This window comes from Lampris incognitus, chromosome 9, assembly GCF_029633865.1.
Source record: "Lampris incognitus isolate fLamInc1 chromosome 9, fLamInc1.hap2, whole genome shotgun sequence".
Lineage (NCBI taxonomy): Eukaryota > Metazoa > Chordata > Actinopteri > Lampriformes > Lampridae > Lampris > Lampris incognitus.
The window spans coordinates 4,573,580-4,594,296 of NC_079219.1; the positions used below are offsets into that span (position 1 = coordinate 4,573,580).

General features: G+C 44.6%; 1 protein-coding gene and 1 long non-coding RNA gene across 2 annotated transcripts; both read left to right on the forward strand.

Annotated features, from left to right (window-relative positions):
- The first annotated feature begins 490 nt into the window (after nucleotides 1–490).
- On the forward strand, nucleotides 491–15,486 carry mrps15 (mitochondrial ribosomal protein S15). The gene is made up of 8 exons (XM_056286293.1): nucleotides 491–786; nucleotides 7,994–8,062; nucleotides 8,161–8,236; nucleotides 8,392–8,440; nucleotides 8,982–9,066; nucleotides 12,432–12,490; nucleotides 14,637–14,828; nucleotides 15,189–15,486. The coding sequence occupies exons 1-8, from the start codon at nucleotides 621–623 to the stop codon at nucleotides 15,294–15,296; spliced, it is 804 nt and encodes a 267-aa protein (XP_056142268.1). The 5' UTR covers nucleotides 491–620; the 3' UTR covers nucleotides 15,297–15,486.
- Nucleotides 15,487–16,036: 550 nt separating this feature from the next.
- Nucleotides 16,037–17,261, forward strand: LOC130118001 (uncharacterized). Its single transcript, XR_008810732.1, has 3 exons — nucleotides 16,037–16,208; nucleotides 16,820–16,914; nucleotides 17,229–17,261. It is a non-coding gene; the product is annotated as an uncharacterized LOC130118001 (long non-coding RNA).
- The last annotated feature ends 3,456 nt before the right edge of the window (nucleotides 17,262–20,717 follow it).

Genomic DNA, 20,717 nt, shown 5'->3' on the forward strand with positions numbered 1-20,717 from the left:
CAGGAAACCCTGGTAGCAATGCTACCAGGCCCCTTCAATTTCATCATTTATTCATACATTATATTCTATTCTCTATTGTTATTCATTCATTATGTACAATCATGTTTTGTTACATCTCTATTTCATGTGGTAAATGTTACGTTCACAAATGCCGATGGTCAAGTAAAAGACCACACACATTGTTCAGTCTAAGGTGGAACTTAACTATTATTTTGAATCTCTGTGAAATGTTAAAAACAAAAAAAAGCCATTAAGACTTTGAAAATATACGATGCCTTGAACGTATGCATTTAATTTTTTTTGTTTTTTTTGTCATCGTCCCCTGCTGTATTGTTTATATTTTTCATGACCTCTTTGTAACGGTTTATATCGGATTCAAATAAAGTTTTGTTTAAAAAAAAAATTATGTTCATTGACGGAATCTACGATCGATTATTAAAACTCTTCCGATCGACGCTCTCTGCAAGCGTCGATACGTCACCGAAAGCCGGCTCGTCCGTCGTTTAGTTAGGTCTAGTCAAAATGGCGGCGCTCCTGTAGGCGGTACGGGCGGCTGTCCCGGCCACATCTTCGTGACTTTAGCGATTATTATTTAGTGTTTGCGGTTTCCCCGGTCGGCCATGTTCACCGGCGTGGCTTTACGGACGCTTGTGAAATGTTCAGCCGCGGCTCTGCGGGGGAGTGGCGGAGCGTTGTCCAAGCTAGCGGGGGGGGCGTGCTGCGGTCTGCCCTCCAGAAGCTGGACGTGCACCTCCGCTTTAAATGCAGCGCTTGGGAACAACTGCGGTACGTCGCTTTATTGTTGTTGTTGTTGTTGTTTACACAAGGTTAGAAAACAAGTAATATTTTAGCCCGAGGAATACGCCAAAATACGTATATACAAAACAATAAACAGTCAAATGTACTTCCAAGTAATTTACACGTTTTATTGCTTTTATAGACTTTAGGCTGTTCACAGATGGCTTAACAGTTTAGGTTACATTTGACACAATACCCTAAAGAGAATATGAGTTATTATGATACTATTTACAATATTATATGTATTATAATTGTTATTATTTTATTATTTTTATTACTATGTCCTATTTGAAATGGTGTTTATGAAGAATTTACCCAGTGTAATGTAGTGTGACTTTGCTGGGTTTAAGCAGACACGTGCTTGGAGCTGCCTCGGTAAGCGATGCGTTGCATTGAGTCGACCTGCCTCAAGTCGTGCTTTATCTTCTGCCGTCACCGGTTCTGCTGGGGCGTCGTGAGGCAGCGCCAACGGCAGAGGGCGCTGTGGTCACAGGTATCATTTCAGGTAGCGCGATGACCGGAAGAACAGATCAGTCAATCGCTCACTCACTCAACCATCATTTGCAAAGCGCATTCTGCACATTAAACTGCAACGCAGTGCGCTAAGTTTAAAAGAAGATGGTGACACAAGAAGAGACCAATTAATGATACTAGTATTAAATCTCAATCTCAGACCAATGACGTAAGGCCCATCAAAAAAGCAGAGCAGCTTTTTTACTTAATACTGAATACTGCTAGATGAAACCATAAACCCATGTGCACTTGATGGTCTTTTAATTAAAGACTGTTTGGCGTATCTATAAGTGCTTGAAAATGCCCACCGCCCTCATTGGCTATTCAACGGTATGGGTTTAAAAAAAGGAATATTTGGATGTGCATGATGAAATTCGCATGGTCATTATCACATTTAAACCGAGGTCCTCTTAGTAGGTACCAAATCTACTTTGGCTAAACCTGATAGTTTTTCACTAACTGTTGACAGTTCTATAGTTCCTCCATCGCCTCAGGTTAAGAGTCAGGGTGTCATCCTGGACAGCACATTATCTTTTGAAGCTCACATTAACAATGTTACTTGATCTGCATACTTCCACCTACGCCATATTAATTGTCTTCGCCTGTCACTTGCACCTAACAGCACCGCCATACTCACTCACACCCTGCTTCCATCCTGTACTGACTACTGCAGGTCTGTCCTCTTTGGTCTTCCCCTCAAGTGTCTTCATAAACTTCAGTTGGTCCAGAATCCAGCTGCCCGTATCAGTACCAGAACTCCCTCCATAGATCACATCACTCCTCTTCTTCAGAAACTCCACTGACTTCCTGTTAAATACCGTACTGACTCCAAGATCCTGCTCCTCACATTTAAGGCCTTAATTACCTAGCTCCTTCATATCTTTCTGAACTCCTTCATATCCTCACGCCCCCCCGCACTCTCACATCCTCCTCTGCTCTCCAACTCACTACACCTTCGGCCCGCTGGACTACCATGGGGTCTAGAGCCTTCAGTCATTCTGCCCCCGGTCTATGGACCTCTCTCCCACAAGACATTTACAACACTGACTCTCTTTCAACCTTCACATCCCATCTCCAAACACACCTGTTCAAACTGGCATATTCAGTCTGATCCACGATTCCCTGAGTTTTGTGCAGATGATAATTTTATACTTATCAGTTGTGTTAACTTCTTATTGTCTACCCTGCTGTGTTGAGCTTATGCTGTCTGATACAGTGCTGCTTGTTTTTGTTTTTTAACTGTGTTCTGTAAGGTGACCTTGAGTGCTCTGAAAGGCGCCCACAAATAAAATGTATTATTATTATTATTATTGTTTACATAATGCTATATATGTAGACAAATTTAGTTGCACTTCAGCCATGGCTGTATTCTGCTTTCAGTTTACTGATTAAGGCTGAGCACACCATTTTTTTTATGCCACAAACATTCAACCACACTCGTTCTCTCACAGACGTCATCAACTAGAAACATAAGCCGGTTGTTGCGAAACGCTTTTTTCACTGCCCCATTAATGAAAAGAAATTTAAGATTTAAAGGAATAAGACTAACACATTAACATCATCTTATTAACACAATGTCATTTTAAAAATGGGTTTGATACAGAGTTGTAGGACCAATTGGGTTTGAGGGGGAAAAAATACAGGCGATGAAAACTAAATCATTTCACAGACACGTTGGCCCAGATAAGATAAAAGGCAGCTTAACATTTATATGAGGAAGACTTCAAATATATACTCCTTTTTGAGAAGAAATCCTGACAAAAGCGTCTTAATTGGCGCGTGGTGTCAACTGAAGTGCTTTGTTGTGGCTTGCGAAGCTTCTTCTTGTGCTTAAACTGTTAGATTGGTGACGCCAAGCTTTCACAGGAAAATCCCTGTGTCCTGTTAGATTGGTGACGCCAAGCTTTCACAGGAAAATCCGTGTATCCTCAAAATTGCTCAACTAGGATGACATGTTGTGAGTCACAGTGAACATCTTACATGATTGTGACCAAATTGTTCACTGGCCATATTCATGACGTATTCTATCTTAGCACTAAGAGTACTCCTGACAAAAGTTCCTTGCTCAAAGTTGCCTCTCAAAACCCATTTTAAAAAGCTGTTAAGACCACCTTTTACTGAGGAATTTGGGTGACAGCTTAAGCTGAGAGGAAAGAGCGGGGTTGACCTGGTTTCCACAGATGATGTCCTGTTTCACGAGCACAATGACTTTCTGTGCCCACAGTGGTTGGTTGATAGGGTACAGATCAGTGTCAGTGAATTCTTCAGGACTCTTCAAAGTTTTGATCTGATGGGTTTCAGAAACACTTAAGAAGGAAATCCAACGGGGCCCATAAAGTAGACTGCTAAAGTACAAATCATGTTGGCAAAGTCAAATTGAGAATTAATTTTTAAAGAAAATGTAAGTGTTGCTGACTACATATATGAAATCAAAAATTAAAAAACATTTTTGTGCATTTAATGCAGCCTCTTGCATGTCTAGCACCTCCTATAATAATTATCAGATGGGCTATGTAGGCATTAAATTGCAGCCTTTTGATTCACAATAATAATAATAATAATAATGATAATCTTTACATTTACAATGTACAGTAACCTTTGCTGACGGGAACAAGTCCAATGTATAGCAGTGCAGACATAAGCAGAAACCACGGTTGAAGCGAGACTGAAATGAGTTTCCTCCGTAGGGTGTCTGGGCTCAGCCTTAGAGATGGGGCGAGGAACTCGGACATCCGGAGGGAGCTCGGAGTAGAGCCGCTGCTCCTTCACGTCAAAAGGAGCAGGAGGCACCCAGGAGGCCTCCTGGGTGCCTTCCTTTGAATCAGAATCAGAATACTTTATTCATCCCCGAGGGGAAATTGAGTTCTATTACAGACACTCACACTCTAATAACTCAAAACTAACAAGATAAGAAACTAGAAACAGAAACAAGCAGAAATGAAAGATAAATAAGAACAAAATATACCAACAAGCATGGTGCACATAACACCCTATCTATACTGCACTACCGCAGCACACAACAAGCAGCACAAACAAAACTCGACAGGGCCGGTCCAATGACCATTAACTGCGAGTGTCTGACAGTCTTGAGTCTGAGGGAGACGGTGTAAAGTCTGATGGCCACAGGCAGGAATGACCTCCTGTGGCGCTCTGTGGTGCTTTTCGGCAGAATGAGTCTATTACTAAAAGTACTCCTGTGCCCGACCAGCACGTCATGGAGTGGGTGGGAGACGTTGTCCGTGATGGCACGTAATTTCAACAGCGTCCTCCTCTCAGAAACCGCCACCAGATAATCCAGTTTCACCCCCACAACGTCACCGGCCTCGCGGATCAGTTTATTGAGCCTGTTTGCATCCGCTACCCTCCACCTGCTGCCCCAACACACAGCAGCAAACGGGAGAGCACTGGCCACCACAGACTCACACCACACCCTGAGCATTGTCTGGCAGATGTTGAAGGACCTCAGCCGCCTCAAAAAGTAGAGCCGGCTGTGTCCCTTCTTGTAGAGGGCGTCAGTGTTCTTAGCCCAGTCCAGTTTATTGTCTATATACACCCCCAGGTACTTATAGTATTCCACAGTGTCCACACTGACCCCCTGGATGGAGACGGGTCACTGGTGTCATGTCCCTCCTCGGGTCAACAACCAGCTCCTTTGTCTTAGTCACATTGAGCTGCAGATTGTTCTCACGTGATGCGAGCAGAACAATTTCCTTTGGAGGTTTACCAGGCACGGCCAATCGGGAGGACACCCCGGGGTCGACCCAGAACTCACTGGAGGGACTACATGTCCAATCTGGCCTGGGAACGCCTTGGGGTCCCTCAGGGGGAGCTGGAGGGCGTTGCTGGGGAGAGGGATGTCTGGAGTGCCCTACTTAGCTTGCTGCCGCCGCGACCCGACCCCGGAGAAGCGGCCGAAGACGAGATGAATGTTTGGGATATTGTATTTTACCTTGCCCTCTAAAAGGTTTGATATCTTTTAGAGGTATCAAAAATACCTTAAAAATGACCTTTTAAAGGTATCCCACATCATAATGGATTCACCACAGGTCGTTCAGGCCTTTAGACTTCTTTTGACATGTTCAACACGTGTACCCACCCGCCTCACTGACAGCAGAGTGAAGGATTACTCATCTCAGTAGATCTACATTTGAGTTAGCATGGGTAACACATTGGTATTTCAGAGCGTGATTGGGGGGTTTATGTGTGAAAATCAAACCGCAACGTTTGTCGCTGTGAAGTTCTCAACAGAACATTGGTGGGAGGTGCAAGTCATGTTGCCAAAGTCAAATAAAGAATTAATCTTTTTAAAAAGATGTAAGTGTTGCTGATTACATAAATGAAATCCAAAAAAACGTTTATGCATTTAATGCAGCTTCTTGCATGTCTGGCACCTCCTAAAATAATTATTAGATAGGCTGTGTAGGCTTTAGAATACAGCCTTTGATTCACAGTGTGGACTCGCCTCGGCTGACGGGAGCGAGTCCAACGTATAGCAGTGCAGACGTAAGCAGAAACCAAGCGTGACGCAAGACTGGCTTTTACGTCTTGCGCAACTTGTCCGTGAAAGAAAAGGAGTAATTAAAGGCAAATGTGGACTTTTAAGCAGCAATTTCTGCAACTGCTATGATTTGCTCTTAGCGACTCAGGGGTCCTCTGGACTACCCTTAACCTTTTGCAGATTTAGGGTCTGGATTTAGAGTAAAAATGTGTCATGAATTACTCTTACCCCCCAAACCTGGGACTGGCACAACCGTTGTTGCAGAATATCCTCCTAAATCGACCAGTCAGGAGACACTTTCAGCCTTCAGCCGGTTCATGAATATGGCTCCAGATGTGGCTTGTGTCGCATGGTTGAGCGCTGTGCCATCCTGGACAACTCCGCTCCAGTCAGGACAGCGATGCCTCGTTTAGGATAAGTGTGGTCACTAGGAATTACGTTAGAATTGTTGAGGATATTAGAACGTCCGGGTAGCTTGGCGGTCAATTCCGTTGCCTACCAACACGGGGATCGGCGGTTCGAATCCCCGTGTTACCTCCGGCTTGGTCGGGCGTCCCTACAGACACGGTTGGCCTTGTCTGCGGGTGGGAAGCCGGATGAGAGAATTATTGTGGGTATTGTGTTTTACCTTTGCCCTCCAAAAGGTTGGATACCTTTTAGAGGTATCAAACAAACCTTCAACATGCCTGTTGAAGGGTGTCCTGCATCATAGTGGGTTCGCCGCAGGTTGTTCAGGCCTTCAGACTTCTTTTCAAGATTCTGTATTTGTTGCATTGTGGCGGACACTAGGGGCTATGCCTCTCACCCTGCAGGGCCGTGAGCTGGGGGCGTGGTTTACGTTGGGGGGCGTGGTTTACGTTCCCAGGCTCTCTGGTGCAAGGTTGTTCCTGTTTCAGTTTGGTTTTTGGAGCTGAGGAATAAAGTTCGTACTCGCCCCCCCCCCCCCACTGTTTTTCCTCATCCTGCCACAACGTCTCATTATACAAATATAAGAGAGTAAAATTCTTGAGTTTCGGCTCCTCAGCACTGCAGCAACAACAGTAATAAAATGACAACAAAACACAACCAAAAAAGCAGTAATGATAGCACATAGTGTGTGGTGTATGTTAGTTGCTGTGTGTGTAAACCGATGATCCGCTGAAGACCATAGGTCAGTATCATCAGTGCCATCAAAAGCTGTTCCGGAGCCCGCTGGTCCGGGCTTGGAGGCTGCGGTACCGCTTGCCTGACGGTAGCAGCTGGAGCTTGACGTGCATAACGCACGTCCCCACCACCTCGCTGACCACAGAGTAAGAGCTTATTCATCTCACAAAGGCGTTTTTTTTCTCCACCGCTCAGCAGAGCTACGCTTGAGTTTGCATGATTCATACATTTCCATTTCGAGGTGTGATTAGATTATATGTGTGAAAATTAATTGGTGTTTGTGAAGTTCTCAGCAGACTTCTTCTTAAACCTGCTGCTCACTCCTTACATTGACAGTTGCAGTCATCCGATTCAGAGTTGCTTGTCTCTTTTTTTGGGGGGGGGGATTCCCCCCCCCTCATTTTTCTCCCCAATTGTACCCGGCCAATTACCCCACTCTTCCAAGCCGTCCCGGTCGCTGCTCCACCCCCTCTGCTGATCCGGGGAGGGCTGCAGACTACCACATGCCTCCTCTGATACATGTGGAGTCGCCAGCTGCTTCTTTTCACCTGACAGTGAGGAGTTTCGCCAGGGGGACGTAGCGCATGGGAGGATCATGCTGTTCCCCCCCCCCAGTTCCCCCTCCCCCCTTAACAGGCGCCCAACTGACCAGAGGAGGCGCTAGTCTATCACGCCGCCCAGACGCCCGCTTGTCTCTCTCTCCTTTCATTCCAAACTGGTGCATGGACTTCACGGTCAAGTAGTGTCCGTGTCTGTCCTGGCTACCTGCAGTTAATGGCCTCATTCGGACCTTAGCTGCTGTTGCAGCAAATGAAGCAGTTTTCGTCACTAAATCCTCTTCCGAACGTGCACAACCGATTTTGTCCCTTTGTCAAATTCAGAGTAATTGGAGAAATCTTTTCGGCCAACTGTCTGTGTGTGTGTTTGTGTGTGTGTGTGTGTGGGGGGGGGGGGTTTGATTATAAAAGAAGAAAATAAATTATTGATAACGACATCTAAACTGAATTTTGCCTCCCCCCTGCATCCATATTTTCTCCTCAGTTGCCGGAGGCGTTGCCTTTCAGCCGGCTGTGAGGCATTACGCTCGGGGCACAAGCAGGAAGAAGCCAGGTATGTCATTTGCAAACCCCGTCTTAGCAGTAGTCCGGTGTACATGTAAGGGCCTAACGGCGTCTTGTTTTTCATTTCCATACGTTTTGTTCATCCAGTAATCGAGAGCCAGCTGAGCGATCTTCCCCCAACAATGCTGAAGATGGATTACGCTGCTGTTCCCCTCGCTCAAACGTACGTACCTTTCACCTGACATGCTTACTGTAAATCTTGCTGCCATATGTCACTGTAACTCTGCTTTAATAAATTAATTTTTAGATGAATTACTTGGCCTGTATAACTAACCCATCTATTACCCATCTATTAACCCATCTATTTTGTGTTAACAGGACTGATGACATTGTCAGAAGACTTCTTTCCTTGGAATTTGCAAACCATGTGAGTACGCTTATATGTCACAACAGACTACTACTACTACTACTACTACTACTACTTTCAGCTGCTCCTGTTAGGGGTCGCCACAGCGGGTCATCCGTTTCCATCTCTTCCTGTCCTCTGCATCGTCCTCTGTCACACCAGCCACTTGCATGTTCTCCCTCACCACATCCATGCACCTCCTCTTTGGCCTTCCTCTTCTCCTCTTCCCTGGCAGCTCCATATTCAGCATCCTTCTCCCAATATACCCAGCATCTCTCCTCCACACATGTCCAAGCCATCTCAGTCTTGCCTCTCTTGCTTTGTGTCCAAACTGTCCAACCTGAGCTGTCCCTTTAATATACTCGTTCCTAATCCTGTCCTTCTTCATCACTCCCAATGAAAAATTCATAACAGACTGCCTTGCTTAGCTTTTTTTCTGCTCTCTCTCTCTGCCAGGTGTGGGCATACAATAATAATTATGCATACTTTAACATCCTGGTGTCAACCTTTTTCAAAAATGTGGAGTTGTTGCACACTTACTACTTTCTTTGTATGTTCTTAGCGGGACAGACTACAGCTAAAAAAGGAGCAGCTGATTGCCAAGGTCCAGAGAGATGAGACTGACCGCAGCTCAGTTGAGGTCAAGGGTGGGTTCAATTTTTCTAATGGCAGTATGATGGTATATACCACAGGATGATAGAAATTTGTCCACCAGTAGAGATTTGGCTCCATTATTTCCACCACAGTAGCTGTTCTCTTTAGTATGTGTGGCGCTATGCTGCAAATCAGTGCACAGCACTGCTTTACGGCAGTATTGGCTTTATGTGATTTGTGAAAAACTGCTTTATGGGATTTCCCCCTGTTGTAAATGCGGAACAGGAAACTTCCCAAACAACACAGGAGAACTCGATGCTAAATGGGGTGAGTTCTGTCGTGTGGAAATCCAACACCAAACGGAAATATACGCTGCAAACTGTCGTACCATGGTTGTTAGTGGTGGTGGAAATATAAGATACTTCTTTTACCACCTAAGGATGAAACAGTAAACCATTCCTGATTGAATTTCTGAAAAAAAGTACTATGTTGTGAGATATATACTATTACTGTGATGTAAAATTACATATACTATTAAAGCTGCGATGAGCAGGCCCTCGCACTTCCCGCACGGCAGGAGCGGCAGCTGTGAAAGTTATGCAATTTAATGAATATTAAACAGTGCATGTAGGAGACAGCTGGTACTTCCTGTATCCACTATATGGTGCCAGAAAACTTGCACTAAATGTACAGTATGTTGCATTTAGGACACACATTTTAAATTTCATGCAAGTCAAAGTATGTTTGTAACATAAGGCTTGACTTCCTGTTGCCAGTAGGTGGTGCTACATAAGTGTGGCATTAATGCAGCAATACGTTTAGTGGAGGTCGCCCGACATGCATATGCATTTTCATGAATATCAGACTTTGCACAAAGGAATTAGAGATCACTTCCGGTGGCCACTATGTGGCACTAGAGAACAGCCACTAATGATACATCATGTAGCTGAATATCATGTGTAGACCACACTGTGTAAATTTAAGGTAAATCAAAGGATGTTTGTCACATAAGGCTGACTTCATGTTGCCAGTAGGTGGTCCTATGACTATCATGCTTCACTTCCTATTGGCAGTTTGCAGTGCTACACAAGTGTGTCATTAACGCAGCAATACATTTAGTGGAAGTTGCCTGACATGCGTATGCCTTTTCATGAATATCGAACGTTCCACGAAGGAGTTAAATATCACTTCCTGTGTCCACTATGTGGCGCGGCAGAACGCCCACTAATTACACGTCATTTGCTGTATATCATGTGTAGACGACACCATGTAAATAGCATGGAAATCGGATGATGTTTGTCATGTAAGGCTGACTTCCTGTTGTCAGTAGGTGGCGCTATGACTGGGACTCAATAAGATCGTGTAGATGTCTTCAGGCCTGGAGTCTTCGGGTGTGGGTCCATATAGCATTTTATATCCAGCCAATTAGCCCACTCTTCCGAGCCGTCCTGGTCGCTGCTCCACCCCCTCTGCCGATCCGGGGAGGGCTGCAGACTACCACATGCCTCCTCCCATACATGTGGAGTCACCAGCCGCTTCTTTTCACCTGACAGTGAGGAGTTTCACCAGGGGGACGTAGCGCGTGGGAGGATCACGCTATTCCCCCCAGTTCCCCCTCGCCCCTGAACAGGTGCCCCAACCAACCAGAGGAGGCGCTAGTGCAGCGACCAGGACGCATACCCACATCCGACTTCCCACCCATAGACACGGCCCATTGTGTCTGTAGGGACGCCCGACCAAACCGGAGGCAGCATGGGGATTCGAACTGGTGATCCCCGTGTTGGTAGGCAGCGGAATAGACCGCCACGCCACCCGGGCGCCCTATATAGCATTTTTCTGTCGGAAAAACACTGGTAGGGCACTGGGATGAAGCACGGGTGTGTCCATATGGCACTTTTCTCCATAAGAAAAGCGCGGCGGTGAGAGAGAAAAAATACTGTGCGTGGGTTTTGTTTCTTTGACAACATATCACCCCACCATTGTGGGATAGACTAGCATCGCCGCTTTGCTTTGTATTATCTGGTTGTTTGACACTGTTTTTTCCCCATGAGCACCACCCGGGGGGATGCTTGCCCTCATAATTTGTATGGTTGAGCTTTGTACACTATCAAATAGTGCCACGGTGTCACCAAATGGCAGGCCAAGTAAACCTCTCAGTTTTACAACCGAAGTACCTGTAGCCCTCTGTCTAAAGCGGTCACGAAGTTGAGTGAAATATTCACTTCACTGTCGGTGTTGCATGTTGTCACCGCTCTATTTGACAGAGCGAGGAGGATGTGAGTGTTTGATATGATCCGTTGGGAGACAACAATGTGGTAAATATCATCGCCTCCGTTTTCTTAGCTGCCAGGGTGACGAGTCCCGCCCCATCTAATATACGATTGGTTGCCCGAAAAGGAGCGACAGTGATGACACCAGCGCCTTTTTGAGAAGTGGGAGATTTTCAGCTGGAAGTGCTCGGATACGGCCGCACGATAAAGTCGGAGCGCTCTGAAAAAGAGACGCCGAGTGCAGCATTTTTTCTGCCTGTTTTCAGCTGTTCCCGATGAGGAGAGCGTGTATGCGGCCTACACTCTCCCCTCATTGGGGACAACTGAAAACAGACACAGGCGCTCAGAAAAAACCGCTATACGGACACAAGCCCTTATCTAGCATGTGAAATTTGGGCCAGAATGGACAATGTGAAGTCAAGTTACAACAGCTTCTGTCATGGCGAAACGTGCAAATGTTCTACATCGCCATGGTAACGGTGTTCCACGAAAACTCGAGAAACTCAAAAGCTTCGCAATTTAGCATCATAAAGGTCTTTAGGTGTTATAGACCAAATTTGAAGCCACTCTGGTTAATTTTCTAGGAAGAGTTTGTTGCCTGGAAATGGCAAAAACTGCAAAAATTACGCAGTAAATTCAAATCGGCTGACTTCCTGATAGATTAGGGCGTGACCCCAAGAGGATTTTTTTTTTTTTTTTGTAAGTCCGGAGATGTTACATCTGCCTACCAAATTTCGTACAGCTACATAAATTTAAAGGTGGGGGCTTTGACTTTGAACATTGTTAGGGGGTGTTAACAAGCCAGTTTGCTACACCCGAGCTCAAAACCCATATCAGATATCAATGTTTGCCACTTCCGATGTGTGTGCAAACTTTCGTGACTCCTGGAGCACCCCTAGCCCCTCAAAAAATGCATTTGAATTAAGAATAATAATAATAATCCCTACAAATACAACAGGGCCTTCGCACCGCTTGGTGCTCGGGCCGTGATGATAACAGATTCTGGCCACATCGCCCACCCCTAGTTGCATTAAGTGTTTCCACTTGACAGAAATCCCATATGAAATCTTGTCCCTGTTCATTGCGTGCCAGTTCAATGAGCCCTTGGTTGTAACCCTGTCTGTTTTATCCTCTGTCCTTTCTTTCAGTGGCCATTTTAACGGCAAGAATCAGAAACTATCAGGAGCATCTGCAAAAACATCACAAGGTGTGTTAAGGAGTGACAAGAGACACGGTCAAGTACATCGTCCATATGACTGAACCATGTCCTCTTTTGACTGGGTATTCCCCCGTGTATTGCTAAACAAGGAGATTTTGTTAGGTGAAGACAAAAACGTTATAACGGCGTGTCGCGTTGTCATCTTACAGCTTAGTAGTACTACCACAACGTTTCGTGTGTCAACACGTCCCTCCACATTTCCGCCCCCCCCCCCCCATTCTGGTGTGATGGGCATACAGGAAATCCTGTTCTCACCCCCACAAGCATCGAGAACATATTGTGAAGCTGGAAGTTGCACACACACATCCCTTTCATATTTGGTTATGTGAAAAAGAAAAGTACATCCACTTTCAGGTATATTTCCACTGGCTTTGTGTGTATATTAGGATATAACTGTGTTACCCAGCCCTAAAATTAGAACGCTCTAATCTCATGTAACAAATAACACATCACACATTATTTACCTATTGTTGTTATTATTACTTTATTTATTAAACGAGATATCCATATCCATAAGGCCGTGATTAGAGCGAGGTTTTGCCAATCAAGTGCGTTAATTGGTTGATCATCAGGAAGTGCTATCACCTTTATATTAAATTTAAAGGTGATAGCACTTTATATGGACCCATAGTCGACTGGTTAACGTAGTCGCCTGTGGCACGGAAGACAGCTTCGCATCCCTGCTGTGGCGGTTCTGGGCTACCCCCCCCCCCCAATTCACTGCAATATTTATTGGGGTGGAAGGGTTAAGTTTAGGAGTAGTACCTTTCCTAGATGGCCTTTTGTGGCATCCTAGACTGGTCTCCATACACCCCAGCATCATGTGAGGCCCAAAATATAGCCTCTCCACGATGAATGGCCGTCCCGTGCGTGGTGAAGAGCCACGCCCTCCTCGCGGTAATCCTGTTAACATTGTCAGGGGACAGCAGAGCAGAACACGGCGGATCTAGAGGAGTAAACCTCGATAATAAATCCTGCTACTCCTATGGGTAGCAGTAGTCCTGGGTGCATCATCGATAGACTGATGTTATGGACCGGGGCACATCGCGGCTTTGCAGATGATTAACGCATCTTGACAATGGAGAGGCACAAAATCTCCAGTTAGCGGCGAACCATAGAACTGCATGTGGAGTAGCGCTCCGTGATTTAAACTAACATTGCAGAACCAAAACCCTATCAGGGCATCCTGATGGACGACCGAGCTGAGGCGAGGAGGTCATATTAAAAGCAGAACCTGTGGTGGTTTGGTTGGAAGCACTCGGATCTGTGATAACAAACCCAACTTTTTAAGGAGCTGGCCTTAATTCCTCCACTACAACGTGGAGACTGATAAGACACATACAGCAGAGCAGTACTTGTTGCCATGGTCACTGAAGTCACCGAATCATGGTTTGTCTTACGTTTTCACACACGGGTTATTAATTTTGTATTATATTTTTTTGTTGAATAAATAATGACAAAGTCAAAAATAAAGTATGTGTTATTAGTCAGATGAGATTAGGTTGATCTGATTTTAGGGCTTGGTGGGAACTAATATATACAATTATAGAATTGAAAGCGGGTGCACTTTCTTTTTCACATCACTTTATACTGCCATTGGAATTGATGTTTATGGAGTTATGGAATAATTTTGGAATTATATCAGTTAATCTGACCTCTTAGAAGAGTTAAATACATTTAAAGAACTGTTCCCTACCCTACCCTATGGAGGGAGGGTGTCCTCCGTAGGGTGTCTGGGCTCAGCCTTAGAGATAGGGTGAGGAGCTCAGACATCCGGGGGGAGCTCGGAGTAGAGCTGCTGCTCCTTCGCGTTGAAAGGAGCCAGTTGAGGTGGTTCGAGCATCTGATCAGGATGCCTCCTGGGCGCCTCCCTTTGGAGGTTTACCGGGCACGGCCAACTGGGAGGAGACCCCGGGGTCGACCCAGAACTCGCTTAGCTTGCTGCGACCGCGACCCGACCCCGGAGAAGCGGCTGATGATGATGATGAATGAATGAACTGCTCCACAGTTGGTTTTGTAATTATCAAATAACCCTGCCTGGTTTATTGATTATTGATCTTTGACACATTTACTGTTTTTAATCAGTATTTCACTCCGTTCTCGCTCCTTCCTTCCGTGTCTCGTTGTATTCCAGGACAAAGCTAATAAAAGACGGATGCTCATGGCCATTGACCGCAGGAAGAAGCTTTTGAAGAACCTGCGGTTGGTTAACTACGATACCTTTGAGCGGCTCTGCCAGCAGCTAGACATCACCTACACCTTCCCTCCAGAGTATTACAGACGTCTGACCCGCCGCTGGGTTGCCAAAAAGGCTCTGTGTATCAAGGTTAGAGAACAAAATACGTGCATTTGTTCAGACCATTTTATTTCATGCTTTGTGACAGTTATGCAGTGTTTTTCCACTGCCACTGCACCTCAGGGTGAGTCAGCCTGCAGGCAGAAAACAGAGGCTCTTAGTAATGGTTCCAGCGGAGGGTTTTGGTTTCCTCTGATCTAAGTGCAGTTGAAGTGACCTCCGCTCCACATGGGCAGATATTTCTGAGGGAAAGACACTGGCACGTACTTGTGTGTGACAGAGACACGCTCATCTGGTGTTGATGCGTGCAGTATTCATGTGCCAGAGTGGATATGCGGCTTTTTAAAAGGTCGTTTCTTTGCTAATCTCACCCACATCTTGTCTTCCTAGGTCTTCAAAGAGGTGCAGAAACAGAAAGCGGAGCTGAAGATGAAGATGAAGCAGGCCCAGGCTGGTACGACAGCGGGGACGGCCAAAACAGACACGAAAGCCCAGTAAAAGGCAGCACATTCAACCCTTATTGGAAGAAATCTTTCTCCCGAGCAAAACCTTCTGTTTGTCTGTGTTATCTGTGTCGTCTGGGGCGATCCGTGTTGAAAAAGTGATTTCTCGTTTTGACTTTCAAGGTGATGTAAAGCCTCTGAAATAAAGTGATCTGAGACCCCGGTATTGAAGTGAACTTGCATGTGGACATTATTTGCCGAGAAGAGAACGTGAGATTATCAACCAAAAGTATGATTGAAAGATTTTTTTTTCTTCTTCTTCGTGTTATTACAGCCTTATGTTTTATGGTGTGGTACTTCACTTTCAAGCTGTTGGTGGCGGCCGTATAACGATGTCCATTTGGTTGGAGTGAGAGGGAAAATGTTAACCTGAGGCTGATGGAGACGAGAAAAGGCGCAAGATGGTTTGTGGTGTCGTTTGAGATTCAAGGAACCTGCATGATGTCCTTGACACCGATGAGCCGGGCTAATCTGGGCGTAATTGGAGAGGTGTCGTAATAGATGCCCGTTCACTTGTTGATCTGTTTTTAAGATCCCTGCAAAGGAACTTCAGATTGTAGATTTCACAGCCACGCAGCAGCGTCATCGCCTCATTGGTCTGTCTTGTGGAGCCTCTGTGAGAAAAGATCTTGTCAAGCTCGGAAATGACAGTTACTAAGCAGCATTTGCACAGCCTCAGCTTCCTGTGTGTGGTCTGTATCAGTCTCATCTGCAACAGTGTCCTGGTGAGTAACATCCTCAAATTTTGCGTTCACGTTTACAGATAGCTCGGTGTACATTCTCTGACATGCTCTCTATCTGGCGGTTCTCGGTGCTCGCTTGATTTTTCCCCACTTTGGTCGTGTGAGAGGCCAAAATCGAAGTTTTGCAGCCGCAGAATCGCTGCTCTGTTTGACTTGTTCATTGTGTAAGTAGTAACGGCCTCTGCTGTGAAATGGCCACGTTCAGCAACTCGTTCTGGATGGTGACCTTCTTCGCTGTGTTTAGATCTGGTACTATGATTTATAGACTAGTTGGTGTTTTTGGTTGCTGTTTTCCCCCTGAAAGCTGAACTCTGATATTTGTGTGAGGATATGGTGATGATGATATAATGCAATTTTGACCATTGAGATTTGCAGATGTGCATAATCCAGTGCAACATATATTGCTTAACTTTTCTTAAATATAGCCCTCTTACAGAATAAGGCGGTCATAAGGAGATGCTTATGGGTGACTGATCCAAAAAAACAACCATATGTTGGTGGATTTTATTTTCGAATAGATTTGCAAATTCAAGTCGGGGGATGAACTTTCAAAAAAAAAAAAACAACTTTGATTGTCTGCCAAATCTGTACCACATTCAATCTTAAAGCACCGCTCCACAAACTGTCACTTGATGACATCGCAGCTTTGGAACGGAATTATTCAAAAATGTTTACCGAGCGCCATAGAAATAGCCGTGGTGTGGTTTTAAAAATGAATTTCCTGTTTTAAAAAAGAAAAACACGTTAGCTTCAGTTTTGTTGTTCTACTTTGTAGCCTTTGCGCTCGGTGAGAGTTGAAGAACGGCCACACACCAACGCCAGCAGCTCCAAGAGGCCGTCCAGAAGACACACCAGCAGCGTCGACTGAAGGTCTGAAGCTTGTTAGTATTCTAGAGCCGACACAAACCTTCACAACATAAATCCGCTGTATACGTCAACGTAAATAGCATGGAACTGGTTGTTATAGAGAGTAGTGTATTTCAATGGAAAAATACATCAATACTTTTCTGTAAATACTGCCTAATGACGAGGATCACACTTTACCCACAGTTCTGTTTACCACTATATTGTGCAAAAGCCACTTGCACTATATAATCATTTTACATCTCTTTGTAAGGCATAACATTTTCCACTGCTTGTTTCAAGTCGCAGTTGCTGAGTCTGTTCTTTTACTAACTAGCTAGGTGGCTGACACTGTCCATTGATCAAGAATGTCCAACCCAGTGATCACGCACCAACCAGGCGCCGGTTCTTACGGGACAAATGTCCAAACGGGGGACTGGAGCACAGGACTGTGCTCCTGCTGCAGTGACATCTTAGTCTGTGAGTACAGTACAACTCATTGCCATTTTTTTTTATGTAGTATTACACAGAATGGTGGGATATTCACCCAGCCATCACTGAACATACTTCCTCTATTATGACTTCTTACTCATACTTCTGTCTTGCAGGTGCGCTTGGTTGCCTCTGTCCAATTGCACTGACATGTTATACAGCGAATAAATACGGAGAGAATGGCTGCCTGGGTTGTGTGCCAGGGGGCATGGCAGCCATGAGGACTCACATGAGGCTGACGTATGGCATTGAGGTATGCTACTCATAAACAGAAGTGCAGCTGATGTACTGTAATTCCCAAAATCATCAGAAAGGTTGCTCTCACGCCCTCTGGAAGGAACCTGTCTGTTGCATCACATTTAAATCTCCTTAAAAGTTACAAGAATACATTTCAATAATCTCGTGAGAGACGAGAAGTGATTTCCTCCGTGGGATTTTTACGAAACGCTGGAAGTTCACACCCCAAAGGGGACCTTGAATTGTGACATGTTTTTTTCGTAAAGTGCTGAGGTTTGCTGTTTTTCTGATGTTATTGTAATCCTTTCCCACAGGGGACAGTGTGCAACGATGCCTTGATGACCTTTTGCTGTGGATATTTCGAAGTGTGCAGGATGGCAAGAGAAATACGCATTAGAAATGGGGAAGTTTCAGCTTGATAATAATTAAAGAAAAAGAAATCAAGGAACCCAACTCTGCTGTCCATTTTCCAGCTTTTGATTATGCCTGTCTTGAAATGATGGGAGTGATTTACTCGTTCTTTGAGTATTGCACCAATATAGACAGTATGACTTTCAGCTGTCATGATGGGGGGGGGGGGATCAATGCAGAGAACGAAAGCCTTTGCATTCATCATGTATAACAATATCTCAAGTATACAGTTGCAATCAAAATTATTCAACCCCCACTGCAAATTAGGCTTATTGGCAAAATTTACAAACGGTCAGCTGTTTGCAATAAACAAATCAAACAAGAACAATTTAAATAGCTCAACACAACTAATATCACAAGTGGTTTCTCCAAATTCAACACAAAATGCACATTTTTAATGACTACTGCAGTCTCAGAATTATTCAACCCCTTCATGACAAGCGTTTTTAGTACTTAGTAGAGCACTCTTCTGCTGTTATGACCTGCTGCAAATGTGATGCATAGCCAGATACCAGCTTCTGGCAGTGTTCCTGAGGAGTCTTAGCCCATTCCTCATGGCCAATGGCATCCAGTTCACTAATATTCTTGGGTTTGCGTGCTGAAACCGCCTTCTTCAAGTACCACCAGAGATTTTCGATGGGGTTCAAGTCAGGCGACTGTGACGGCCACTCTAGAATCTTCCAGGACTTCTTCTGAAACCAAGCCTTGGTGGACTTTGAGGTATGCTTGGGATCATTGTCCTGTTGGAAGGTCCAATGACACCCAAGCTTCAGCTTCCTCACAGACGACATGACGTTTTCTCCTAGGATTTCCTGATACTTGATTGAATCCATCTTGCCCTCCACATGTTGCAGGTTTCCAGTGCCAGAGGAACCAAAGCAGCCCCAGAGCATCACCGAGCCACCGCCATGCTTCACTGTAGGCAGGGTGTTCTTTTCAGCGTATGACTCATTCTTTCTCCTCCAGACATACCGCTGATCCATAGGCCCAAAAAGTTCTAGTTTTGTTTCATCGCTTCACAGAACAGAGTACCAAAACCTCTTTGGCTTATTTATATGGTTTTGAGCATATTGGAGCTGACTTTTCCTGTGCTTTTGGGTCAGTAGTGGTTTACATCTTGGAGTTCAGGCACGGAGCCCTTCAGCGTTTAGTATGCGCCTTACAGTGCAAACTGCAACCTCAGTGCCTGCTGTCACCAAGTCTTGCTGCAGGTCTTTTGCAGTCACTCGAGGGTTTTGACCACCTGCCTCCTCAGGAATCTGGTGGCAGCCGTTGATAGCTTCCTCTTTCTGCCACGTCCAGGTAGTGTAGCCACTGTTCCTTTAACTTGCGAACTATGCTTCCAACTGTATCTCTAGGAACAGTCAGTGCCTTTGCTATCTTTTTGTATACTTTTCCTTGTTTGTGCAAGGCAATGATCGCTTCTCTTAACTTTTTGGACAATTCTCTTGACTTAGTCATGTTTCTAACATGCAGTCAAACATCACCATCAACAAATCCCTAGCCAGTCCAGGTAGTTGATGTGTTCTATCTCAAGCACACCTGATGCAACTAATGAAGCCCTCGATTAGTTGGATCAGGTGTGCGTGAGACAACATCTGATTTACAAATGTGTGCTCTTATGAGGGATTCTATTCAGGGGGTTGAATAAATTTGAGACTGCGGTAGTCATTAAAAGTAACATTTTGGGTTGAATTTGGATAAAACCCTTGTTATATTAGTTTTATTGAGCTATTTAAACTGTTATTGTGTAATTTGCTTATTGCAGACAGCTGAAAATTTGTACATTTTGCCAATAAACCTAATATGGAGGTTGAATAATTTTGATTGCAACTGTATGCGATGAGTTGCATTAGTGTAAATAAATCACTCTACATTTATGTATTGAATTTACTAGATTGTATTAATGTGGACATTTTGGGGGGAAATCACCAAATAAATATTCATCTGATTATGTCACATGTTGCTTACATGCCTGGAACCCCAGTATTGTTTGCCATTGTGTTCATGCAGAGAAACCTGGTCGTATCACCAATGAACAAGAGTTTGACAACTACATTGATGAAAACATCAAACCTGATATCTACTCCTGTATTTTCACAATGTGTGTCTGGTGTGTGGTGTGTGTGTCTGTGTGAGAGTCTATAAACGGCCAAACTAAAGCACTTGGGCCCTTGATTCTTTTTGGAGGTTATTGGGGATTATCAGGGGCACCTATAAAAAATATCAGAAAATTAACATTATGCATAATTAATTATGCATAAATATGCAACATATGCGTTTTTCTAAAAATGGCTAAAAACCACGTTTCTCGGCATTTCAGATGATTCTGAGCATCTTTGATTTTTTTCACCTATATAAAAAAAATTTCTGGGACAGAATAAGTTTTGGCATTATGCAAAATAAATGCATTTTTGCAAAAATGCACTTATGATCCTTTTTTTTGGAGGTGGTAGGTATTGTTCCAGAGAGGACCAGAAAAATAGCAGAAAATCAAAATAATTATGCAAAATATGCATTTTCTAAAAATGGCTAAAACCACTTTTCTCGGCATTTCAGATGATTCTGAGCATTTGGGGGGAGGGAGTTGGAGTGGGGGGGGCAGGGGGGAGGCGGTTAGCTGGCAGGATGAAGAGGGGGGAGATTTAGACGGGTGGATAACCAAACCGCTACATTGTAGCGGGGTTCTT